Source organism: Anolis sagrei, chromosome X (assembly GCF_037176765.1).
Source record: "Anolis sagrei isolate rAnoSag1 chromosome X, rAnoSag1.mat, whole genome shotgun sequence".
NCBI classification, from domain to species: domain Eukaryota; kingdom Metazoa; phylum Chordata; class Lepidosauria; order Squamata; family Dactyloidae; genus Anolis; species Anolis sagrei.
The window spans coordinates 5,503,247-5,530,859 of NC_090034.1; the positions used below are offsets into that span (position 1 = coordinate 5,503,247).

Sequence of the window (27,613 nt, forward strand, 5' to 3'; positions counted from 1 at the left end):
ACGAACAGCAAAAATTCAGTGCTACAGTATAGAAACAGTTAACAACCTCACACATTACACCATTAATAAACAGTTACTACAATACCCATTCACTGTCGTCTCGTCATCAAAAACATGATCCAGATTCGTCATCCATTGTTCCATTCCAGTGTTTATTAACCAATCATTGCACTAATTATTCGAACACCTGCTCAAACAGCCAGGTCTTCACCTTTTTGCGGAATACCATTAGAGATGGTGCTAGTCTAATGTCGGTAGGAAGGGCATTCCACAGCCGAGGAGTCACCACCGAGAAGGCCCTATCTCTCGTCCCCGCCAGCCGAGCTTGAGAAGCAGGCGGGATCGAGAGCAGGGTCTCCCCGGAAGATCTCCAAAGTCCTGGTGGGTTCATAGGCAGAGATGCGGTCGGATAGGTATCTTGGGCCGGAACCATTTAGGGCTTTAAAGGCCAACGCCAGCACTTTGAATTGAGCCCGGTAGCCAGTGGAGTTGGCGCAACAGGGGGGTTGTATGCTCCCTGCGCTCCGCTCCTGTTAAAATCATGGCTGCCGAGCGTTGGACTAGTTGGAGCTTCCGAGCTGTCTTCAAAGGCAACCCCACATAGAGAGCATTGCAGTAGTCTAAACGGGATGTAACCAGAACGTGGACTACCGTGGCCAAATCAGACTTCCCAAGGTACGGGCGCAGCTGGCGCACAAGCTTTAGCTGTGCAAATGCTCCCCTGGTCACCGCCGAAACCTGGGGTTCCAAGCTCAGCGATGAGTCCAGGGTCACACCCAAGCTGCGAACCTGCATCTTCAGGGGGAGTGCGGCCCCATCCAACACAGGCTGTAACCCTATGCCCTGTTTGGCCTTGCGACTGACCAGGAGTTAAATAAAGTAATGAGAAAGTGTAATGTCTTCATGCTTGTGGGTAAACAGTATTTCTTGCTATTTCTTTGTCAGTGTTGACGTGGAGATGGTCTGGTTTGCCTGCTCTGGAACATGCAACATATCTTTGTCCTTCTGTAGGGGTCCCTTTCAAATCTATGATACTATATCTCTCTGTGTGTGAATCATATCTATCTATTTCTATGGCTGGATGTCTCTTTGTCAGGAGGGCTTTGATTACGTTTCCTTGCCCCGGTGAAGGGAGTTTGCTCTTCTCCGGACTTGCATGTCGTGGATTCCACTTTGTGGCCCCCATTTCTTGAGGTTGGCTCTGCATCTCGTGGTGCGAGAGCGCAGTCTATTGAGTGCCTTCCAAGTCGCCCAGTCTTCTGTGTGCCCAGGGGGGAGTCTCTCATTTGGTATCAGCCATTGATTGAGGTTCTGGGTTTGAGCCTGCCACTTTTGGACTCTCGCTTGCTGAGGTGTTCCAGCAAGTGTCTCTGTAGATCTTAGAAAACTATTTCTAGATTTAAGTTGTTGACGTGCTGGCTGATATCCAAACAGGGGATGAGCTGGAGATGTCTCTGCCTTGGTCCTTTCACTATTGGCTGCTACTTTCCGGCGGATGTCAGGTGGTGCAATACCGGCTAAGCAGTGTAATTTCTCCAGTGGTGTAGGGCGCAGACACCCTGTGTTAATGTGGCATGCCTCATTAAGAGCCACATCTACTGTTTTAGCATGGTGAGATGTGTTCCACACTGGCATGCATACTCAGCAGCAGAGTAGCATAGTGCAAGGGCAGATGTCTTCACTGTGTCTGGTTGTGATCCCCAGGTTGTGCCAGAAACTATATTAGTAGGCCTAGCAGCTTTCGTATGATATTGTTTCTAGCACCCACTTTTTGTTTGATGTTCAGGCAGTGCTTCTTGTAGGTCAGAGAACGGTCCAGAGTGACTCCCAGGTATGTGGGTGTGCTGCAATGCTCCAGTGGGATTCCTTCCCAGGTCATCCTCAGAGCTCGGGTGGCTTGTCTGTTCTTAAGGTGAAAAGCACATGTCTGTATTTTAGATGGATTGGGGATCAGCTGGTTTTCCCTCTAACAGGCAGTAAGAGTGCCTAGAGCTTTGGAGAGCTTCTGTTCAACCATCTCAAAGCTCCCTGCTTGGGTGGTGATGACACAATCATCAGCATAGATGAAGCTCTCTGTCCCTTCTGGCAGTGGCTGGCCATTTGTGTAAATGTTGAGCATGGATGGGGCAAGCACGCTCCCCTGAGGCAGGCCGTTCTTCTGTTTCCGCCATCTGCTTCTTTGGCGCTGTTTTGTAGCAGGTTTCCTGTTTTAGCGTGGTGAGATGTGTTCCACACTGGGCATGCATACTCAGCAGCAGAGTAGCCAAGCGTAAGGGCAGATGTCTTCACTGTATCTGGTTGTGATCCCCAGGTTGTGCCATAGCAAGGTATGAACCATGTGTTCCCAGGCAAGGTGGTGGCAATCGATTGGATTGTCAGTGTCACCTTCCCATTCCACTTCCTTATCTTGCCTATACATCTCCTTTCCTTCTCCTAACAGTCTTTCAGATGTTACTGACCAAGGTTTTCCCTGTTATCTCTGGTTGTGCAGAAGAAGAAGAACAAAGAAGGTCCGTTCTGCTCGTCTTTGTCGTCCTCGTCCTCCTCCTCCTCGTCTTCCTCCTGCCTCTCCCCTCCGGGCATTGCCAGCTCTCCACCAGACATCCGCACCAGCTTGGCAAACTCCCTCAGCTCCAGCAAGAAGAGCAAAGGCAAGGGCAAAACTAAAGAGGTGAAGAAAGAGGTAAGGACGAAGGCCTAAGAACAGAACCATGTTGGCCATAGAATCATAGAATCAAAGAGTTGGAAGAGACCTCCTGGGCCATCCAGTCCAACCCCATTCTGCCAAGAAGCAGGAACATTGCATTCAAATCACCCCTGACAGATGGTCATCCAGCCCCTGTTTAAAAGCTTCCAAAGAAGGAGCCTCCACCACGCTCCGGGGCAGAGAGTTCCACTGCTGAACAGCTCTCACAGTCAGGAAGTTCTTCCTCATGTTCAGGCGGAATCTCCTCTCTTGTAGTTTGAAGCCATTGTTCCATTGCGTCCCAATCTCCAGGGAAGCAGAAAACAAGCTTGCTCCCTCCTCCCTGTGGCTTTCTCTCACATATTTATACATGGCTATCATATCTCCTCTCAGCCTTCTCTTCTTCAGGCTAAACATGCCCAGCTCCTTAAGCCGCTCCTCATAGGCCATGTGTTCATGGAGCAAATGAATCAGACCGATAGCATGTATATATGGCTCTGTGGCCACCATTCTTGAGAAATGGATGCCACATACTCGGTCTCGCCAGAAACCCCAGAAAGACTGACCTTCGTTCATCTTTAGTGTTCATGTGTCTTTAAGTTGACTCTGACGTGTTGTCAGCTCTGACATGCTAAGGAAAGCCCCCACTGAGTGTCGTTGGCAAAGAGGAGAGGGTTCTGAGGCTGAGAGAGAGAGAATGGGAGTTGCCCAATTTAACGAATCATATTATATCTTGCCACCACTCTAAAGGATCAGGGTCATATCTCAAGAATAAATCACGCCCACTGGTCATCAGTATAAAGAATCTTAATTACACTGTTCAACGGAGAAAAATTTGCGGGCCTGAAAATAGTTGTTCTTTTATGATTTGGGGGTGTTGAAAACGAAAATGTCATTTAAAAATGTATATTGGCTCTAGTTTTTATGATATAAGCAATCACATGATCGCGTATGGTTGAAAAAATGCATGTTGTGACTTACACTATGGAAGATTCTAGAATACTCTAGAAAGTTTGATGACGCAGTATTAGTGCCGTGTGCAAAAGCCAGAAAGCCCTCTATAAGGCCAGACGTTTGAACGGTGAGGGTCAGTCAGTTGAAGACTGAGACAGTATCGTTAAACATCGTTTTACATTGTTCTTTTGACTGTAGTTCTGCCTCCTCGCACGTGTGTAAATAAAGCACTAAGGAGAAAAGAGATCAAGGCCAATGGACTCCGTCAATGCTGTCAGACTCCTGCTGGAGCATTGCAAGAGGGAATCCTTTCCTTGAATACAAAAGAAAAGTCAAGAGAAGCAAACAGGATAGAAACTCAAGTCACGATTAAAGTGACATTTAAACTTTCAGGCTTTTCAACTGCATTAGGCCTACTAATAGAGTTTCTTGCTGCACAAACATAAACAATAGACTAATTAAATAAATATTTCTCATGTATAAACTATTGGCAATATAATTTGACTAAAATTTAGTAAATATTCACGGTTTATATACATGCAGTAAGGTTAGGCGCATTATCAATAAAGCACGATGGAAAAAAGAGATCAAGGCCAATGGACTCTGTCCATGCTGTCAGACTCCTGCTGGAGCATTGCAAGAGGGAATCCTTTCCTTGAATACAAAAGAAAAGTCAAGAGAAGCAAACAGGATAGAAACTAAAGTCACGATTAGAGCGACATTTAAACTTTCAGACTTTTCAACTGCATTAGGCCTACTATGGTTTCTTACTGCACAAACATAAACAATAGACTAATTAAATAAATATTTCTCATGTATAAACTATTGGCAATATAATTTGACTAAAATTTAGTAAATATTCACAGTTTATATACATGCAGTAAGGTTAGGCGCATTATCAATAAAGCACTATGGAAAAAAGAGATCAAGGCGAATGGACTCCGTCAATGCTGTCAGACTCCTGCTGGAGCATTGCAAGAGGGAATCCTTTCCTTGAATACAAAAGAAAAGTCAAGAATCAAACAGGATATAAACTCAAGTCACGACTAAAGCGACATTTAAACTTTCAGACTTTTCAACTGCATTAGGCCTACTCATAGAGTTTCTTGCTGCACAAACATAAACAATAGACTAATTAAATAAATATTTCTCATGTATAAACTATTGGCAATATAATTTGACTAAAATTTAGTAAATATTCACGGTTTATATACATGCAGTAAAGTTAGGCACATTATCATAATATTAACGAATTACCTATTGTGGAGAAAATTGAAATAGCTGTTGCATAAAAACCAGAGCCAATTAACACATTTAATTATTATATTTGAATTCAGCGTGTTAAATTTATTAAGAAACGGCACATTTCGTTTCCGCAACTGAGAAAAACTGAAAAATTGTAGAACAGTGTTATTAATCCCCCAGCTGGACACTATTATCATGGAATATGATTCTTGGCGCAAAGCGTTTATGTGTACATGAGGTAACGTGTATGTACCTTGGGTAGATTTGCTGCCACCACCTAAGTTAACTTTAGGATATTACAGATGATTCCCCTGAGGTAAACTTCTTCCTGCCCACCAGCTCTCCCTTAGCTCCCTGAGATGACTGCGATGTAAAGATATTAAAACAGATAAGAGATATTCTCACAGGAATGAATCACTACTGAAGCTTCCTTAAAAGTTGAACTAGAGAAAATGGGGTTGCCCTTGAAGACTGCCCGGAAGCTTCAGATGGTCCAGCGCTCGGCAGCCAGGTTGCTAACGGGAGCGGCACTCAGGGAGCACACCACTCCTCTGCTGAGCCAGCTCCACTGGCTGCCAATCCGCTACCGGGCACAATTCAAGGTGCTGGCTTTAGCCTATAAAGCCGTAAACGGTTCTGGCCCCGCTTACCTCTCCGAACGCATCTCCACCTATGAACCGACTAGGACATTAAGATCATCCGGGGAGGCCCTGCTCTCGATCCCGCCTGTGTCACAGGCGCGCTTGGCGGGGACGAGAGACAGGGCCTTCTCAGTGGTGGCCCCTCGGCTATGGAATTCCTTGCCGGCAGACATCAGACAGGCACCCTCGTTGCTGACGTTTCGGAGAATGGTCAAGACCTGGCTTTACGAACAAGCGTTTGGCTAAGCAATGCAACTAATTAAGGAAGACGGTAAATGGAACATAGGAACGGCACAACGACTATGAGAACGGATCTGATTTCAACTGAGGCGTTATATATGTTGTTTGTTGATTTGTCCTGTCTGATTGTTAATTGTTGTGGATCGACGTCATCGATCCTGTTGTTGTATTGTTGTGTTTTAATTGCACTGTAAACCGCATTGAGTCGCCTGTTAAGGGCTGAAAAATGCGGTATAAAAATGAAGCAAATAAATAATAAATAAATAAATATTTATAATATTGAGCAAACAACTATCTGCTTTAATGAGGCACACAAGCTTGAATGGTTACTGAGGTACAATAATCTTGATGGTTACTTTAAGCAGGTTACTTGACTTAGATATGAGTAAAACTCCTCACTCTACAATAACACAGTAGCAGTGAGTTCCCCAGACTAACCTCACCAGGTTGTCCCTAGAGCAATTAGCTACACTCTAAGCAGAGTCCTCTAAAAGCTAATCTACTCTAACCCAGAGATCAAAACACTTGTGTAAAAACCAACACAAGCACACAGGCAACAACTGTGACCCTCCTGGCCAATAATGCAGCCTTACCTGTCACCAATGCTCTCTGACAGAAAAATCTAAGCTCAACGAGTACCCAGAATGAGAGAACCGTGAGACGCTGGTTGCGGAAACAGAGTGTCGATTTCTTTTGTGGCGGCTTCAGGAAACGTATTCATCGTTGGCAGAAATGTATCCAATTGTCTGGTGATTATGTGGAAACGTGAATAGTGGTCGTTAAAGAGCACATTCTAAAGATTATTTCTACGTTTGATTTATTAAAATATTCTCATCCAAACCCAAGTAACGAAGGTGGAGGCATTACTTTTCATTCAACCCTCATTCTTTCATGGACCACATACCTTCCAGGGCACCAAAATATCTATGTTTGTGAGATTGAGACCTTTTAGGAGGGTGGGTGGGATGTTCCAGGGGTCTCAAAAGAAGGCTTCATGGGCTGCGTAGAGCCCACAACCTCACTTCCGCCAATTTCCAGTAGGTCAGTGCCTTGACCCTCCAGTTCAGTGGTTCTCAACCTTCCTAACACCGCGACCCCTTAATACAGTTCCTCATGTTGTGGTGACCCCCAACTCTAAAATTATTTTAGTTGCTACTTCATAACTGGAATTTTGCTACTGTTATGAATCGTCATGTCAATATCTGATAGGCAGGATGTATTTTCATTCTTTGGACCTTGGGAGTTGTAGTTGCTGGGGTTTATAGTTCACCCATAATCAAAGAGCCTTCTGAACTCCACCAGAGATGGAATTGACCCAAACTTGGCACACCGAACCCCCATAACCAGCAAAAAATAATGAAAGGGTTAGGTGAGCATTGGCCTTGAGCTTGGGAGTTGTAGTTCACCTATCTCCAGTGTGGACTCAAACAATGATGGATCTGGACCAAACTTGGCACGAATACTCAATATGCATAAATGTGAACACTGTTGGAGTTTGGGGAAAATACACCTTGACATTTGGGAGTTGTAGTTGCTGAGATTTATAGTTCACCTACAATCAGAGAGCATTCTGAACCCCACCAACAATAGAAATGGGCCAGACTTCCCACACAGAACTCCCATGACCAGCAGAAAATACTGTGTATCCTGATGGTCTTTGGCGACCCCTCTAACACCCCATTGTGACCCCCCTAGGGGTCCCGACCCCCAGGTTGAGAAACACTGCTCTAGTTAAAAGTCATCCAGATAGTCAGTGATGGTGGACATATTTTTCATTCCCTTGCAGACAAATGTAGGCATCGCCTTCTTGACCATAACCCAAATTCCACCCAGTTAGAACTGTAATGGGTTCGGTGGGTTGAGGTCCCCATCGTTTGGGGGAATTGGAAATGAGTCTCTTATTATACCAACAGCAATCTGAATCCCCGCCATTCATTCTGTCACCATTTTATTTGCATGCATAAGCAAATAAAGCAGATTCGCATATTTTCCTGCTCATTTGACACAATTTTACTCAAGGCTTTTGCATAATTTATTCCAAGCTATATAAACTGGGAACATTTGCATGTGTGTTCCCTTTATCTTGCATAAGTTATTCTGCAGTTTTTGCCTGTTTGCGTGATGGTTCCCCTCCTGTCTTGGGAGATTTCAGATTGACATTCATAGAATCATAGAATCAAAGAGTTGGAAGAGACCTCTTGGGCCATCCAGTCCAACCCCATTCTGCCAAAAAGCAGGAATATTGCATTCAAATCACCCCTGACAGATGGCCATCCAGCCTCTGCTTAAAAGCTTCCAAAGAAGGAGCCTCCACCACACTCCGGGGCAGAGAGTTCCACTGCTGAACGGCTCTCACAGTCAGGAAGTTCTTCCTCATGTTCAGATGGAATCTCCTCTCTTGTAGTTTGAAGCCATGGCTCCATTGCATCCTAGTCTTCAGGGAAGCAGAAAACAAGCTTGCTCCCTCCTCCCTGTGGCTTCCTCTCACATATTTATACATGGCTATCATATCCCCTCTCAGCCTTCTCTTCTTCAGGCTAAACATGCCCAGTTCCCTAAGCCGCTCCTCATAGGGCTTGTTCTCCAGACCCTTGATCATTTTAGTTGCCCTCCTCTGGACACATTCCAGCTTGTCAATATCTCTCTTGAATTGTGGTGCCCAGAATTGGACACAATATTCCAGGTGTGGTCTAACCAAAGCAGAATAGAGAGGTAGCATGACTTCCCTGGACCTAGACACTAGGCTCCTATTGATGCAGGCCAAAATCCCATTGGCTTTTTTTGCCGCCACATCACATTCCTGGCTCATGTTCATCTTCCTGTCCACGAGGACTCCAAGATCTTTTTCACACGTACTGCTCTCGAGCCAGGCGTCCCCCATTCTGTATCTTTGCATTTCATTTTTTTCTGCCAAAGTGGAGTATCTTGCATTTGTCACTGTTGAACTTCATTTTGTTAGTTTTGGCCCTTCATCTCTAATCTGTCAAGATCGTTTTGAATTCTGCTCCTGTCCTCTGGACTATTGGCTATCCCTCCCAATTTGGTGTCATCTGCAAACTTGATGATCATGCCTTCTAACCCTGCATTCAAGCCCCTTATGGCTGCCATGAGATCTAGAAGCTGGCCAAGAGCAAGCGAGCAATCTGGTATAGGAAGACTTACTTACTTACTTACTTAGGCGAGCCCTCGTTGTCTGAGTAAGATTGTGGCCAGATCGTGCACAGATCTGGCCACAGTGGTCCACGCTCTTGTTACATCCCGAATAGACTACTGCAATGCACTCTATGTGGGGTTGCCTTTGAAGACTGTTCGGAAACTTCAATTAGTCCAGCGGGCGGCGGCCAGATTACTCACCGGAGCGTGAGTAATCTGTCATGTCAGCTCCACTGGCTGCCGATCCAGTTCTGAGCACAATTCAAAGTGCTGGTTTTGACCTACAAAACCCTATACGGCTCCGGCCCAGCGTACCTGTCCAAACGCATCTCCTTCTACATCCCGCCGTGGAGTTTAAGATCTTCTGGGGGGGCCCTGCTCTCGGCCCCACCTCTATCACAAGTGAGATTGATGGGGACGAGGAGCAGGGCCTTCTCGGTGGTGGCCCCTCGCCTGTGGAATTCACTTCCCGGGGAAATCAGATCATCAACATCCCTCCTCTCATTCAGAAGGAAACTAAAAACATGGATATGGGACCAGGCCTTTGGGTAATCTGGCAGATAGACAAAGGACAATGACGACTAGAATGGATAAGATTTGACAATGTGGAATGAACTTACGGATTCTGAGCTGGTGAACGTTGAACATTAGATTGGTTTTATTGATTGTGATATATAACTTGTTTGTTTTAATTGTTTTATAATTGCTATTGATACATGTTTTATCTTGTTGTTGTTGACATCGAATTGTGCCTTTTGTAAGCCGCCCTGAGTCCCCTCTCGGGGGTTGAGAAGGGCGGGGAAGAAATGCGCGAAATAAAATAAATAATAATAAATGGTCCTCCAAGTTCGGAGTCCCGGTGATGGGTACGTAGGTGACTGTGGAGTCCTATTCTTGACCTGCATGTTCTCCTGAAGTGAGGGCATCGGTTTCCAGACAGACGGCGATCCTGGTCGGGGTTGGCTTGACCTGCCTTCCTCTTGGCACGTTTCTCCCCTTTGCTCTCTGTTCGTGCCTCTTGAAATTCTACAGCACTGCTGGTTACAGCTGACCTCCACCTGGAGCGCTCAAGCGCCAGGGCTTCCCAATTCTCAGTGTCTATGCCACAGTTTTTAAGGTTGGCTTTGAGCCCATCTTTCAATCTCTTTTCCTGCCCAACAACATTCCATTTCCCATTCTTGAGTTTGGAGTAGAGCAACTGCTTTGGGAGACAGTGGTTGGGCATTCGGACAACGTGGCTGGTCCAGCAGAGTTAATGGCGGAGGACCATCGTTTCAATGCTAGTGGTCTTTGCTTCTTCTTCCAGCACGCTGACATTTCCCTGCCTGTCTTCCCAAGAGATTTGTAGGATTTGTCGGAGTTGACAGTGATGGAATTGCTCCCGGAGTCACTTATGATGTCTGTAGACAATCCACGTTTTGCAGGCGTAGAGCAGGGTTTGGAGGACAATAGCTTTATAAACAAGCTCCCTACGGATGTCCCATTCCTCAAACAATCCCTGCTTCATTTGGAAGAATACTGCACTTGCAGAGCTCAAGCAGTGTTTTATTTCAGTGTCAAAGTGTATAGGAAGAATATTACAAAGGCAACAATTCAATGCCATCTATATATGTCTGTAGACAGTCCACGTTTCGCAGGCGTAGAGCAGGGTTCGGAGGACAATAGCTTTATAAACAAGCTCCCTAGGGATATCCCGGTCCTCAAACACTCCCTGCTTCATTCGGAAGAATACTGCACTTGCAGAGCTCAGGCGGTGTTTTATTTCAATGTCAATGTTTATAGGAAGAATCTTACAAAGGCAACAGTTCAATGCCATCGATATATGTCTGTAGACAGTCCACGTTTCACAGGCGTATAGCAGGCTTGGGAGGACAATAGCTTTATAAACAAGCTCCCTACGGATGTCCCATTCCTCAAACAATCCCTGCTTCATTCGGAAGAATACTGCACTTGCAGAGCTCAGGCGGTGTTTTATTTCAGTGTCAATGTTTATAAGAAGAATCTTACAAAGGCAACAATTCAATGCCATCTATATATGTCTGTAGACAGTCCACATTTCGCAGGCGTATAGCAGACTTGGGAGGACAATAGCTTTATAAACAAGCTCCCTAGGGATGTCCCGGTCCTCAAACACTCCCTGCTTCATTCGGAAGAATACTGCACTTGCAGAGCTCAGGCGGTGTTTTATTTCAGTGTCAATGTTTATAGGAAGAATCTTACAAAGGCAACAGTTCAATGCCATCTATATAAATAAATATGTAATGTTCGTTTGTGTGATTAACATAACTCAAAAACCACTGGACAAATTGACACCAAATTTGGACACAATACACCTATCAGGCCAACAAGTGACCATCTATATATATAAATCTGTTAGGTTGGTTCAACCGGACAGCAAAACTCCACAACCCCCCAACGAAACTTAACCAAATTTCCCATGCCCATAACACAACCCACAAGGTACAAACATATCTACTTAAAATGAAAAACAACACAACAACACACTCACAAAACGGCAAAACAACAAAACTCAAAAAAACCCCAACAAAACTTAACCAAAATTCCCATGCCCATAACACAACCCACAAGGTACAAACATATCTACTCAAAATGAAAAACAACACAACAACACACTCACAAAACGGCAAAACAACTGAGCATGCGCATTGGTGCCCAGCCGCAAGTTCCCTGGCGCATGCACACAGCCTTCCGGCCAACGTTCCCTCTGCAGAAGCCATGCCCACTCCAAGCCGCTTCCCGCACACACACACACCCCCTGCCGCACGCACACACACAACCCCACGCTCCATCACTCCCTCCGCCACTGCACACACACACGCAACCCCACGCTCCATCACTCCCCCCGCCGCCACACACACACAACCCCACGCTCCATCACCTCCCCCCCCCGCCGCCGTCGCACACACACACGCAACCCCAGGCTCCATCATTCCCCCGCCGCTGCACACATATAATAGTCCAGATATCTACCTCAACTTTGATAAGTTTTACTATAGGCCACAGCAACGCGTGGCAGGGCACAGCTAGTCACTCATAAAAATACTGAAAAGCACAGTGGAAGAGACTTAAAAAGCCAAAAAAGGAAAATAAATTACAATACATGCGCAAAACCACATATATACACACATACACACACACACAGAACACATATACACAAACTGGGCTGCAGCAACACATTGCAATGGGCGGCTAGTATATTAATATAGGAAGAATAAGTGCATTTATATCTCGCTCTTCTCAACCCCGAAGAGTTCTCAGGGCAGCCTTACAGAGGCATGGATACTCGGGAGGAGAGGAACTGTGCGTGAAATACAGTCAGTGTTCCGTATCCATAGGTCTCCATCCATGGGTTCAACCAATTATCACTTGAAAATATTCGAGGGGGAATTCCAAAAAGGCAGATCAAGAAACTGGGCTTCAGTGGAAATGTTTTGGCCAATAGTTGCTTATTTTCTCCCTGCTTCCCAGAACCGAGGGAAAGGAGGTGCCGTCAGCAAGCTCATGCAGAGCATGGCCGCCGAGGAGGATTTTGAGCCAAACCAAGACAGCAGCTTCTCCGAGGACGAAAACATGCCATTGAATGTGCTTCTGGAGCGGCCGCTGACTCCAGGTGAGAGGCTAGCAGAAGAGGGGAAATATATATGCCAATATAGTTTTGTCTCCTCCCGAAAGTGTCGCTAATACTTGACTGCCTTCCTTCTGCTCCTCCCTGACTCCACAGCCCCTCGTTCTTGCATCATCGACAAAGACGAGTTGAAGGACGGCCTGCGAGTCCTGATCCCCATGGACGACAAGCTGCTCTACGCTGGCCACGTGAAGACCGTCCACTCTCCCGACATGTAAGTCAGAGGGACATGCAGCCTGGTTTGGCAGGGAGGGGAGAGCAGCCACTGCGTGGAATCAATATATCCAAACCTCCAGTGCACATCCTATCTATATAAATAAAAATGTAATGTTCGTTTGTGGGGTTAACATAACTCAAAGACCACTGGGGGAATTGACACCAAATTTGAACACAAGACACCTCCCAGGCCAACAAGTGACCACCACTCACAAAACACTGAAAAACACAATGGAAGGGACTGAAAAAGCCGAAAAAGGAAAAAAATTACAATGTATGTGCAAAACTACATATATACACATAAACACATACATACACACACAAAACACATATACACAGACTGGACTGCAGCAACACGTAGCAGGGGAGATTTATATATATAGATAGATGTAGATAGTAGGTAGATAGATCAATCAGGAGGACTCATGGGGGTTGCAGTCCAAGAATAGGTAGAGAAGGAAGAAAGGGGAGAAAGAAAAAGGGACGGGAAGGAAGGAAAGAGGTAGAGAAGGAAAGAAAAAAGGGAAGGAAGGAAAGAGAGAGAGGAGGGAGGGAGGAAGGAAGGAAGGAGAGAAAGAAAAAGGGAGGGGGAATAAAGGAAAGAGGTAGAGAAGAAAGGAATGAGAGAAGGAAAGAAAAAAAGGGAAGGAAAGAGGGAGGGAGGGAGGGAGGGAAGGAGAGAAAGAAAGAAAAAGGGGGAAGGAAGGAGGAGAGAAGGAGAGAAAGAAAGAGAAAAAAGAGAAGGAAGGAAGGAGAGGAAGAAAAAAGGAGAGGAAGGAAGGAAAGAGGTAGAGAAGGAAGGAAGAAGAGAAGGAAAGAAAAAAGGGAAGGAAGGAAAGAGGGAGGGAAGGAAGGAGAGAAAAAAAGAAAAAAGAGGAAGGAAGGAGAGAAGGAAGGAATGATAGAAAGAAATAAAGAAAAGAGGGAAGAAAGGAAGGAAAGAGGGAGGGAGGGAAGGGAGGAGAGAAAGAAAGAAAGAAAAAGAAAGAAAGAGGGAGGGAAGGAAGAGAGGAGAGAAAGAGAAAGGGAGGGAAAGGAAGGAAAGAGGTAGAGAAGGAAGGAAGGAGAGAAGGAAAGAAAAAGAAAGAAAGGGAGGGAAGGAAGGAAGGAAGGAAGGAGAGAAAGAGGGAGGGAAGGCTGGCCACTGCAACATGTGGCGGGTACAGCTAGTATAAAATAAACCAGATGTAGTTCACATTTGGTCAGCCCACAGACTGCCTTGCCAGAGAAAGAAAATATGCTACGCAGGTAAACAGTAAAGAACAAGTAGCTTACTCTTCTTAATTCAGGACAACATATGTACAATGTGGTCAGTTGCATCAACTCATATAATGTCCTTTTATGAGAGATTTAAAATAATCTTTCTTTGTCCATGTGGAGATTCTTAATCTATTTTTAAGTATTAGTGAAGGCAGCACTTCTGCTTTTCAGATCCAAATGAGCCATCTTGATACGACTCCTTGCTTGTCGTTCAAGGGTTGGAGGTTTGGGGCAGTTGTCGTTTTGCCCCAAAGACAAAAAGATAGCGATGTGAAGAGAAATAAGAAACACCGAAAGGCCCCAAATGTCTCTCTGATGGTTTCCCTTTGTTTTGTTTTTTGCTTTACACCTCAATGTCTCTCAGCCTCCTCCTCCTTCTCTTCCTACTTCACTGTTGCGTTTTGGGTCTGTACGTTTCAGATACCGAGTGGTGGTGGAAGGAGAGCGAGGGAATCGGCCCCACATTTATTGCTTGGAACAGCTGCTGCAAGAGGCGGTAAGTCCCCCATTCTCCAGGAAGGGTGAGCTGGGCTCAAGCTTTCACTTCTGAGACAGGAAAGTGGAGAGAAGAGACCTGGGCATGCATAAGGCCATTGGCACTTCTACTCTTGTCAAAGGAAGAAGGAGATTCCACCTGAACATGAGGAAGAACTTCCTGACTGGGAGAGCTGTTCACTAGTGGAACTCTCCGCCCCAGAGTGTGGTGGAGGCTCCTTCTTTGGAGGCTTTGAAGCAGAGGCTGGATGGCCATCTGTTGGGGGTGCTTTGAATTAGATTTTCCTGCTTGGGGTTGGACTGGATGACCCACCAGGTCTCTTCCAACTCTAGGATTCTATCATTCTATGAGATGCTATCACTGTGAATAGAACCATGCTCCTGCGCATGGGTGGCTCAACTTCCAGAAGTAATACATACCACCCCAAATACATATCACTCCAAATGGGATGCAAAATATAAAAGGAAGAAACATCTAGATCTGACCTGAGCAAACTTGGGCCCTCCCTCCAAGTGTTTTGGACTTCAACTCCCACAATTCGTAACAGTCTCAGGCCCCTTCCTTTTCCCCTTCCGCTAATTCAGAATGCAAACATGTCACCCCGCAGTCTTCTTTTCATCAGGATGAACATGCCCACCTAGAATCATAGAGTCCAATCCCTGCCAACAAGCAGGATAATCATCTTCAAAGCACCCTCGACAGATGGCCATCCAGCCTCTGTTTCAAAGCCTTCAAAGAAGGAGCCTCCACCACAGTCCAGGGCAAAGAGTTCCACCTGCCGCTCCGAGTCCCCATTGAGTAGATGGTGGCGGGGTATAAATAAAGATTATTATTATTGTTGTTGTTGTTGTTGTTGTTATTCCTCCTGTGTTTCGTTCTCCATATTTTTTACCACTTCTGCCGCTGCTCCCATAACCCAGTGGTCATGCTGGCTAGGGCTGCTCGGCACTGGGTAGACAATCTGTGTTATGAATACACAAATCGATTGGATGTACAAACCAGAGAAGCAAAGCCTCTTCCCAACTTGACCTACTTTAGTTGGTATCAATTTTCAATGATTTATTTCCTTGCCCTGCCTTAAATAATAATAATAATAACAACAACAACAACACTTTATTTATATTTTGTCCTTCTCACCGAAAGGACTCGGAATGGATTACAATCTGACGCAGACGCAGGCAAACATTGAGTGCCTTGTTACAAATGACATACAAATACACAGACAAAGGCAAAGACTTCTTTCATTTCTGGTTCAGAAATATTATTATTATTATTATTATTATTATTATTATTATTATTATTGGAAGCACAACAAGATGAGTCCACAGCAGACACTCTGCTGGCTGTTGAATTGGATCACACGTCGGACACTTCCCAAGTGTCTAGGACTGTGTGATGTATCGGCCAATAATGTGTGCAGATCCCAGGAAGGTGGCCTTCGGCAGCTGGCAGGTGGTAATTTTGTCAGCGCCGATTGTGTTTAAGTGCAGACCAAGGTCTTTAGGCACTGCACCCGGTGTGCCGATCATCACTGGGACCACCTTGACTGGCTTGTGTCTGAGTCTTTGCAGTTCGATCTTTAAATCCTCATATCGTGTCAGCTTTTCCTGTTGTTTCTCTGCAATCCTGCTGTACCTGGGATTGCGGCATCGATGATCCAAACTTTGTTTTTTAACTCGATTGTGAGGTCAAAAGTGTTGTGTTCCAAAATTCTGTCTGTCTCTGAATTCGGAAGTCCCAGAGGAGTTTGGCGTGTTCATTCTCTGTAACTTTTTCTGGTTTGTGATCCCACCAGTTCTTTCTCGCAGGCAGATGGTGTTTGTGGCACAAGTTCCAATGAATCATCTGAGCAATGGTGTTGTGCCTCTGCTTGTAGTCTGTCTGCGCAATCTTCTTGCAGCAGCTGAGGATGTGATCTATTGTTTCATCTGTTTCCTTGCAGAGTCTACAACTGTTGTCGACTTTTCAATATATAATAATAATTATTATTATAATTATATCTTTTCTATATATATATATATATATATATATATATATATAATATCTATATATATATATATATATATATATATATATATATATATCTTCTCAATATATTATTATTATTATTATTATTATTATTATTATTATTATTATATCTTGCCCTGCCCTGCCTTAATAATAATAATAATAATAACAACAACACTTTTTTATATTCTGTCCTTCTCCCCAAAGGGACTCAGAGCAGATTACAGTATATACACAGACACAGGCAAACATTCAGTGCCTTGTTACAAATGGCATACAAATACACAGACAAAGGCAAATACTTCTTTCATTTCTGGTTCAGAAATTATTATTGTTATTATATCTTGCCCTGCCCTGCCCTGCCATAATAATAATAACAACAACAACACTTTGTTTATTTTCTGTCCTTCTCCCCGAGGGGACTCAGAATGGATTACAGTATATACACAGATACAGGCAAACATTCAGTGCCTTGTTACAAACGACATATAAATACACAAAGGCAAAGACTTCTTTCATTTCTGGTTCAGAAATAATAAATAATAATAATAATAATAATAATAATAATAATATCTTTCCCTGCCCTGCCTAAATAATAATAATAACAGCAACAACAACACTTTATTTATATTCTGTCCTTCTCCCCAGAGGGACTCAGAGCAGATTACAGTATATACACAGACAAAGGCAAAGAATTCTTTCATTTCTGGTTCAGAAATAATAATAATAATAATAATAATAATAATAATAATAATAATAACAGAAATGATTATTATTATTATTATTATTACTATTATTTCTTTCCCTGCCCTGCCTTAAAGTTAAAGGACTGAGCCCTTCTGAAGGCATGTAGACGCAAACATCAACAATCCACTCACTCCACACCTTCTGACTATGTCAGATGGATGGATTTTGCCAATCTCCTACAGACAGTTGTGGTTTCCACGGAGGGATGGAGGGAGGGTCAGAACCGCCTCACTCATGAAGATAAGGTCTACTCCTGGGTAAACCAACGACTGACACTTCCTTCCATGCAGATCATTGACGTGAAACCCCCTTCGGTACGATTCCTGCCTGAAGGCACAAGGATCGCTGCCTACTGGAGTCAACAGTACCGCTGCCTCTATCCGGGAACGGTTGTCCGAGGTGAGACCTTTTCCTAAGCCGAGAGTTGTGTTGGAAGTCACGGGAATAGGCCATGTTCTGAGCATACCTGGCTGTGTAGCCCAAAATGAGTGGAAGCTCCAATATATATGGTCAGAAATATTAAAAAATAACTAGTTATTTTTAATTACAAAAATGTGAGTCAAGCACTGAAAGGGTTAAATGAATGCAATGACTCAGTGAAAGCTGCATTTCAAGATAAATAGGTGTGCCTGTATGCCTCAGTGTTAGTTGCCCTCAGTATGAAGAGGCTTCAGTCTGAGAGAGGCCTCAGTGTGAGGTAAACCTCAGTGTGAAGTAGGCCTCAGTGTGAAGTAGGTCTCATTGCGTGAGAAGACTTTGATGAGAGATGCCCCAGGTTGAAGGCTGTGTGTGTAAAGCTCCAGTGTGAAGGCTGCTCTGTGTAAAAGGCTATTGTCTGAAGCTCCTTTGTAAGTCTAGTGTGAGAAGAGGCTCTGTGAGAGTGAAGCTTTATATCTACTTAAGAAAGAAGCCCAGCATGGAAGCAAAGTAGGAAGTACAAAGAACTTTGTTTGTATTGTCAAAGGCTTTCATGGCCAGAATCACTGGGTTGTTGTAGGTATCTCGGACTGTGTGGCCATGTTGAGAAAGAAGCCCAGCATGGAAGCAAAGGAGGAAGTATAAAGAACTTTATTTGTATTGTCGAAGGCTTTCATGGCCAGAATCACTGGGTTGTTGTAGGTATCTCGGGCTGTGTGGCCATGTTGAGAAAGAAGCCCAGCATGGAAGCAAAGTAGGAAGTATAAAGTACTTTATTTGTATTGTCGGAGGCTTTCATGGCCAGAATCACTGGGTTGTTTGTAAGTATCCCGGGCTGTGTGGCCATGTTGAGAAAGAAGCCCAGCATGGAAGCAAAGTAGGAAGTATAAAGAACTTTATTTGTATTGTCGGAGGCTTTCATGGCCAGAATCACTGGGTTGTTTGTAAGTATCCCGGGCTGTGTGGCCATGTTGAGAAAGAAGCCCAGCATGGAAGCAAAGGAGGAAGTATGAAGAACTTTATTTGTATTGTCGAAGGCTTTTATGGCCAGAATCACTAGGTTGTTGTAGGTATCTCGGGCTGTGTGGCCATGTTGACAAAGAAGCCCAGCATGGAAGCAAAGTAGGAAGTATAAAAAACTTTATTTGTATTGTCGAAGGCTTTCATGGCCAGAATCACTGGGTTGTTTGTAAGTATCTCGGGCTGTGTGGCTATGTTGAGAAAGAAGCCCAGCATGGAAGCAAAGTAGGAAGTATAAAGAACTTTATTTGTATTGTCGAAGGCTTTCATGGCCAGAATCACTGGGTTGTTGTAGATATCTCGGGCTGTGTGGCCATGTTGAGAAAGAAGCCCAGCATGGAAGCAAAGTAGGAAGTATAAAGTACTTTATTTGTATTGTCGAAGGCTTTCATGGCCAGAATCACTGGGTTGTTTGTAAGTATCTCGGGCTGTGTGGCTATGTTGAGAAAGAAGCCCAGCATGGAAGCAAAGTAGGAAGTATAAAGAACTTTATTTGTATTGTCGAAGGCTTTCATGGCCAGAATCACTGGGTTGTTTGTAAGTATCTCAGGCTGTGTGGCTATGTTGAGAAAGAAGCCCAGCATGGAAGCAAAGTAGGAAGTATAAAGAACTTTATTTGTATTGTCGAAGGCTTTCATGGCCAGAATCACTGGGTTGTTGTAGATATCTCGGGCTGTGTGGCCATGTTGAGAAAGAAGCCCAGCATGGAAGCAAAGTAGAAAGTATAAAGTACTTTATTTGTATTGTCGATGGCTTTCATGGCCAGAATCACTGGGTTGTTTGTAAGTATCTCGGGCTGTGTGGCTATGTTGAGAAAGAAGCCCAGCATGGAAGCAAAGTAGGAAGTATAAAGAACTTTATTTGTATTGTCGAAGGCTTTCATGGCCAGAATCACTGGGTTGTTTGTAAGTATCTCGGGCTGTGTGGCCATGTTGAGAAAGAAGCCCAGCATGGAAGCAAAGGAGGAAGTATGAAGAACTTTCTTTGTATTGTCGAAGGCTTTCATGGCCAGAATCACTGGGTTGTTGTCGGTTTCTCAGGCTGTATGGCCATGTTCTAGAAGCATTCTCTCCTGACGCCGTTGTAGGTTTTTTTGGGCTATATGGCCATGTTCTAGAGGCATTCTCTCCTGACGTTGCACCTGCATCTATGGCAAGCATCCTCAGAGGTAGTGAGGTCTGTTGGAACTAGGGGAAAAGGGTTTATATATCTGTGGAATGACCAGGGTGAGACAAAGGACTCTTTGTCTCACCCTGTTTGCTGGAGCTAAGTGTGAATGTTTCAACTGACCACCTTGATTAGCATATAATGACCTGACAGTGTCTGGAGCAAACTTTTGTTGAGAGGTGATTAGATGTCCCTGTTTGTTTCCTCTCTGTTGTTGTGTTGTTTTCATGGTTTCCTCCTTTCTGTTGAAATTGTCCACCTGCTTCTTGTGGATGTCAGTGGTTTCTCTGTGCGGTCTGACATGGTGGTTGTGAGAGTGGTCCAGCATTTCTGCGTTCTCAAATAATATGCTGTGTCCAGGTTGGTTCATCAGGTGCTCTGCTATGGCTGACTTCTCTGGCTGAAGTAGTCTGCAGTGCCTTTCATGTCCCTATGTGTGTAGGTGTTCATTCCCTCTCTTCTGATTACTTTTCTTCTTCCTTTAGGGGCTCATGATCAGGAGGAGGATGGAGACTTGATCACCGTAGAGTTTGACGATGGCGACACTGGACGGATCCCCTTATCTCACATCCGGCTTCTTCCAACGGATTACAAGATCCAGTGTGAGTCCGGCATTTGTAGAACTTTAGAGCCAGAAGGTGCTTCAGGAGCTAGGTGTGAATGTTTCAACTGACCACCTTCATTAGCATTTGAAGGCCTGGCTGAGCCTGGGAAAGGAAGAGCCCATGAAAATGAACAAAGTCTGGCTACCAGTATTAAAAAACTCTAAAATTACAACAGCAAAACAGCAGAGAGGAAACAACCAGGCACATCTTAATACCTCTCAACAAAAGATTTTCCCAGGCTCAGCCAGGCCTTCAAATGCTAATGAAGGTGGTCAGTTGAAACATTCACACCTAGCTCCAGCAGTTAAGAGCTCTTTGCCCCACCCCAGCCATTCCACAGATATATAAACTCATTGTCCTAATTCCAACAGACCTCACTACCTCTGAGGATGCTTGCCATAGATGCAGGCGAAACGTCAGGAGAAAATGCCTCTAGAACATGGCCCTATAGCCCGAAAAAACCCACAAGAACTTAGTGATTCCAGCCATGAAAGCCTTCGGCAATACAACTCTGCCCATATTTAGGTTGCACTTAAAGAAACTCAGCATTATGAATAGGAGCCACAACAGAGCTCACTGATACATGTTTTGCTTGCAGTGTGGATTTCTGCCGGTAATCCTATTTTAAGTCACTCTCAGGTGGATTTGGGGGGCAGTAATGTGTACCTCGCAAAGGCTGATCTGGCCAAAGTGGTCCACGCCTTAGTCACCTCTAGACTGGATTACTGTAATGCACTCTATGTGGGGCTGCCCTTGAAAATGGCCCGGAAATTTCAGATGATCCAAGGGGCGGCAGCCAGGTTGTTAACTGGGGCCCCTTAAAGGGAGCGGTCAACCTTCCTGTTCAAGGAGCTCCACTGGCTACCATTCATTTACCGGTCCCAATTCAAGGTGCAAGTTCTTACCTACAAAGCCCTGAACGGTTTGGGACCCACCTACCTGCGTGACCGCATCTCTGTATACGAACCCACACGATCCCTTCGATCATCCGGAGAGGCCCTGCTCTCGATCCCACCAGCCTCGCAGACACGATTGGTGGGGACGAGAGAAAGGGCCTTTTCGGTGGTGGCCCCTCGACTCTGGAACTCTCTCCCTAAAGATATCAGACAGGCCCCAACTCTGGCAGTCTTCAGGAGGAGCTTGAAGACATGGTTGTTCCAGTGTGCCTTCCTGGAATAATGATCCCATAGCACTTTGTCCTCCAAGCACTTTATATTTTTTAGATCTGCTCGTATGCCCTTCCACAAACGCCACTATCACCTTTTCGTCCATGTCCCAGCATCACTTCCAATTTTAACTTTACATTTGGCCTTCCCACTGTTTTTAATTCTGTTTGTCTTATTGCTAATGTTGTATATTTTATTGTCTATGTTTTTATTTTAATTGCTTGTACTGTTGTTGTTGTTGTTATTGCTTGTGCTGTTGTATTCGGCCTCGGCCTCATGTAAGCCACACCGAGTCCCTTGGGAAGATGGTAGCGGGGTATAAATAAAGTATTATTATTATTATTATTATTGTTATTATTATTATTATTATTATTATTATTATTATTATTATTATTTGGGTGTGTGTGAGAGAGCGAGGCAGATAGAAGGGCAAGAACCAAGGAGCACAATGCCAACAATGGCTCTTGACTGTTGCAGGTGCCGAGCCTTCTCCGGCCCTCTTGGTACCCAGCATGAAACGCCGCAGCCGCAAATCCAGTAAAGATACTGGAGAAGGAAAAGAAGGAACTGGGATGGAATCGGACGAGATCGCTTCAAAAGGCAAAGGACGTGGGAGAAAAACAAGCAACAAGGAGAAAGCTGGTATAAACACCACAGCCTGTCTTAGTGGGTTGGGAACATTGTGAGAAGACACTAGGAAAGCTGCTTTCTCCCAGGCCAGGCTCAGTCCCTGTAGCCCAGAGTGGAATGAAGGAATGTTTGATTGCATCTTAATGTGTGGTTTTTTTGAGATTAACTTCACAATTCAGCAGCAGATCAGTTGCACAACTTCAGCACTTTCCAGTAGCTTCTTCCTGCACAGTATTTTCAGTCAACTTCTCCCACAGCCTGCAGTCACTCTGGAACCTTTTACAGACACTTGAGCACATGCCCGGCCGTTGTCAGTTTTACCATTGTCTTTCCCCCAGTCTAGATGACATTACAAACTTACCACAGCACATAGTTATATCTTGTCTTAGCAGACAGGTTCTTTTAATCAATTACATAGAGCTTTCGATGAACAGCATCACAGCACAAGGAGAGAGAATACACTGTACATGACTTCCTTATATACAATTCTATACAATTACACATCTCAATCTCTGATTGGTTCCCAACTCATTAACTTAACTCAGACCCAGGATTGCATCATTCACAATCACCTGGACCAGGCCAGAACACATAGAATCATAGAATCAAAGAGACCTCATGGGCCATCCAGCCCAATCCCATTCTGCCAAGAAGCAGGAATATTGCATTCAAAGCACCCCTGACAGATGGCCATCCAGCCCCTGTTTAAAAGCTTCCAAAGAAGGAGCCTCCACCATACTCCGGGGCAGAGAGTTCCACTGCTGAACGGCTCTCACAGTCAGGAAGTTCTTCCTCATGTTCAGATGGAATCTCCTCTCTTGTAGTTTGAAGCCATTGTTCCGCGTCCTAGTCTCCAAGGAAGCAGAAAACAAGCTTGCTCCCTCCTCCCTGTGGCTTCCTCTCACATAGTTATACATGGCTATCATATCTCCTCTCAGACTCCTCTTCTTCAGGCTAAACATGCCCAGCTCCTTAAGTCGCTCCTCATAGGGCTTGTTCTCCAGACCCTTGATCATTTTAGTCACCCTCCTCTGGACACATTCCAGCTTGTCAATATCTCTCTTCAATTGTGGTGCCCAGAATTGGACACAATATTCCAGGTGTGATCTAACCAAAGCGGAATAGAGGGTAGCATGACTTCCCTAGATCTAGACACTATGCTCCTCTTGATGCAGGCCAAAATCCCATTGTCTTTTTTTGCCTCCATATCACATTGTTGGCTCATGTTTAAATTGTTGTCCACGAGGACTCCAAGATCTTTTTCACACATACTGCTCCCACAGCCTGCAGTCACTCTGGAACCTTTTACAGACACTTGAGCACATGCCCGGCCATTGTCAGTTTACCATTGTCTTTCCCTCAGTCTAGATGACATTACAAACTTACCACAGCACATAGTTATATTTTGTCTTAGCAGACAGGTTCTTTTAATCAATTACATAGAGACTTCGACGAACAACATCACAGCACAAGGAGAGAGACTACACTGTATATGACTTCCTTATATACAATTCTTTACAATTACACATATCAATCTCTGATTGGTTCCCAACTCATTAACTTAACTCAGACCCAGGATTGCATCATTCACAATCACCTGGACTAGGCCAGAACACATTCCCCAAATGATTCCCTATATACAGTTAATGCATGACTCAGCATTTCCAATAGAAGCCCATTAGCAGTGCATGACTCAGCCATATTACATTACATACAATACTTTGTAAAACCTGACAATTTGTAGAACAGTGTTGTTGTTATTATTATTATTATCTGCAAATGGTGTTTTATTTCTTTATTCCATTGATGTGCTTTTTTGTTGTTTCCCAGAAGAAAGTGTCCTAACAGAACCAACAAACCAGGAGGAAATACCCACAAGCCCTTCCCATCTGCCCGAAAAGACTGTTTGCAAGCAGACTGTGAAAAGCTCAAAGAAAACGCCGCCGGTCCCTGCCAGATCCTCCCCAGACCCCACAGAAGAAAAACACCAAAGTAAAGGCAGTAAGATGAAGATTTCAGCCAAAATCCACAGTCCATCGCAGTCCTCTTTCCAGTCGCCAGTGTTTAGCAGCGTTCGTGGCAACGAGCAGTACGCTGAGCTCTCCGGCATCTTGGGAGCCTTTGGTTCTTCTGATGCCTCCTCCCACAAAGTCAAGTCAAAGAAAGGGAAGTCCTCCGAGGAATCCCCGGAGTTTGGGTCAACGGCCAAAGCCCAGAGGAAGATCCCGGACAGTGAGGTCCTGATCAAGCTAGACCACGAGGGGGTCATGTCTCCCAAGAGCAAGAAGACGAAAGAAGCCATGCGGATGCTGGGAAGCTCAAACCTGGCCGGCAGGAGGGAGGCCAAGAACATCCTGGGAATGAGCTACAATTCCATCGCAAGTGCCGACGCCAAGCAGAAATCTTCGAGGAACAAAGCATCCGGGGGAGAAGCTTCTGCCTCTAAGTTTTCCAGCAAGTTTGGAGGTGGCTCTGGAGAGACTCCTTCGTCTTCCAAAGATCATGAGGACAAAGACCGAGCAGAGCCGGCAGGAGACGAGTCCGAAAGCAACAGTAGCGGCAGCAGTTCGGAGTCTGAAGGGGAAGAAGAAGAAGCAGAGAAGAACGGCGGCACCGCCCAAGATGGCAGCTCCGCCAGCTCGCGGGCCTCCACGCCCATGTCTTCCACAAACTCCTCCACTTCCTCCTCCTCCAGCAGTAGCAGCTCCTCTTCCTCCTCCTCTTCTTCCTCCTCCTCCACTTCCTCTTCCTCCAGCTCCAGCTCTTCCTCCTCGTCTTCTTCTTCCTCCACCACGGATGAAGACTCCTCCTGCAGCTCGGACGAGGAGACTTCTGAATCCCAGCCCGGTGTTTCTTCTGCCCAGCAGGCCTTGCCTTCTAAGCCAGCCAAGCAGGCCGGGAAATCCCGCTCGGCTTCCCACCCTCCGGACTCTAAGCAGCAGCAGCCGCCACAACCATCGCCACCACAAGCACAACAGCAGCAGCAGGCGGCGGCACAGAAGCAGCCGAGCGGGAACAAGAACCGGCCCAAGAAGCGCGAAGGGATCCACCTGCCCACCACCAAGGAGCTTGCCAAGCGCCAGCGGCTGCCTTCCGTGGAGAACAGGCCCAAAATTGCTGCCTTCCTACCTGCACGACAGCTTTGGAAGTGGTTTGGGAAGCCTACCCAGGTGAGGGAGGATTGGACTGTGCAAGAGTGGGTTAATGGCAGTTGCAGTCAAAGCATAACTTTTAACATTTATTTATATCGCACCTTTCTCCTGTGACAGGGCCCAAGGCTGCTCACCTCACATTAAGTGCAAAACATATATTTATTTATTTACGACATTTATATGCCGCCCTACTCATCCCGAAGGGGACTCAGAGCGGCTTACGAGTAATATGTAAATACAATACATTATATTATTACCATAGCACAATATCATATGATATTATAATTAAATATTTTATATTATTTTATATTTTTATTTTATATTTTATATTACATGTATAGATGTAATATTAGTAATAATATTACAATATAATGGTATAGTACAATATAGTATATGTGTGTGTGTGTATATACACATACACACACACACACACACACACACATATATATACACACACATATATATGTTGCATCTCAGTTCAAGAAACGAGACCATAAGATTAAATCCACCACACTGGACTGTAGGAAAAGCAATCCTTGTTTATTGATGAAAAATTGGTTACAAAAGAAAGGTAAATGCAAAGTCAAAAAGCCACAGAAAAACACAGCAGTCAGTAGAATCTCTGAACTTGAGCAAAATTTTGACTTGATAACTAAGCCTCTGGGATTACCGGCCACGAAACACAGGAATTCTGCCAAGGCACAGTCACAGTACCAAACGTTGCTTGATCTAAAGAGGCACCCGGTAGGAGGCCTCTTAAACCAAAGAAGCTATTCTTTGAAACGCCCCTTGACTTTGACGTCTGGGCCTGTCTCTCCTGTAAACGATGGGACCTTCGTAGAAACTGGGAAACATTTCTGTCTCTAACTATCTGTTCTCTTCGGTCCTCATTAAAAACCCCAGGTGGAGAGATATCACGGCTAGTGATATCACGGCTAACTTCCAAAACATTTTCCTCCAGCTGTTGGGTTTCGTTTTCATCCCCGCTGACCTCTGCATCAACAACAGATTCCACACTGTCAGAGTCAGGGAGAGCTTGCTCAGTTGGAAAAACTATCAGAGAATCCGGTTCCCACAGATCAGGATCAGGCTGAACTCCAACAATATATATATATATATATAGAGAGAGAGAGAGAGAGAGCTGCTCTGAGTCCCCTTTGGAGTGAGAAGGGTGGCATATAAATGTTATAAATAAATAAATATTAAGTATTATGTATTACTATATTCTACCATACCATTTTACTGTAATATTATTAGTAATATTACATGTAATATAAAATATATAATTATAATGTTGTATTATTAGTAGTAGTATTATATTGTATTACATCATAATATTTTCAATATTATATGTATATACAATATATTATATTATTTTATTATCATAGTGCAGGAGACAAGGTGGAACTGTCTTCCTGACCCCTTCTCTTCACTCTGGTCCCAGAGCAGCATAATAATAATAAACTTTATATAAATAAATAAATATATAAAGTTTAGATATAAATGTATGTTTATATATGTGTGTGTGTGGCTTAGGATCTGGATCCATCCTAATGTGGAAAACAGGTTCTGAGCTTATGAGATCCTGCATTCTTCTGTTCCACAGAGGCGTGGGATGAAGGGAAAAGCCCGGAAGCTCTTCTACAAAGCCATTGTCCGCGGAAAGGAGATCATCCGCATCGGAGATTGTGCCGTCTTCCTATCGGCCGGCCGGCCCAACCTGCCCTACATTGGCCGGATCCAGAGCATGTGGGAGTCCTGGGGGAACAACATGGTCGTCCGGGTGAAATGGTTTTACCACCCAGAAGAGACCAATCCTGGGAAGAAACTCAACGAAGGCAAGGTAGGCGGCCTCTGAAGCGTGAAACTTCCTTATTCAAGGGGAGAGGAAAACTCTGGCTCAGTCGTGGAGGGAAATCATCTCAACTTTGAGAAGAAAGCCAAATAACAGGGATTATTATTATGTGGCCCTTATACCTTATACCTATACACCTATACAACGTTTCTTTGCTATTTTGCGGTTCGCTTTTCGCAGACTCGCTGTTTCATGGTTTTCCTCTCAGTCCTCCTTCCCTCCAGCCTTGAAGACCTTTTTATTCCTTTCCTTTGTTCTCTCTCTCTTCACCCGGCGAAGGGAAAGGCGAGAAGGGCTTGTTTCCTTTCCC

At 44.7% G+C, this 27,613-nt stretch overlaps 1 protein-coding gene across 3 annotated transcripts in view; it reads left to right on the forward strand.

The window, feature by feature from the left end:
• The window catches only part of LOC132781571 (trinucleotide repeat-containing gene 18 protein), a 205,856-nt gene that overhangs the window by 168,066 nt on the left and 10,177 nt on the right, over window positions 1-27,613 (forward strand). For 2 of the 3 annotated variants that reach the window (XM_067473070.1, XM_067473071.1), the window contains exons 19-27: window positions 2,492-2,683; window positions 12,409-12,550; window positions 12,662-12,779; window positions 14,462-14,537; window positions 17,582-17,690; window positions 20,381-20,497; window positions 22,144-22,308; window positions 24,127-25,466; window positions 27,055-27,291. In XM_067473070.1, coding sequence (XP_067329171.1) covers window positions 2,492-2,683; window positions 12,409-12,550; window positions 12,662-12,779; window positions 14,462-14,537; window positions 17,582-17,690; window positions 20,381-20,497; window positions 22,144-22,308; window positions 24,127-25,466; window positions 27,055-27,291 — 2,496 coding nt within the window. The remainder of the gene's footprint in view (window positions 1-2,491; window positions 2,684-12,408; window positions 12,551-12,661; window positions 12,780-14,461; window positions 14,538-17,581; window positions 17,691-20,380; window positions 20,498-22,143; window positions 22,309-24,126; window positions 25,467-27,054; window positions 27,292-27,613) is intronic. The other variant, XM_067473072.1, reaches the window with a different exon arrangement.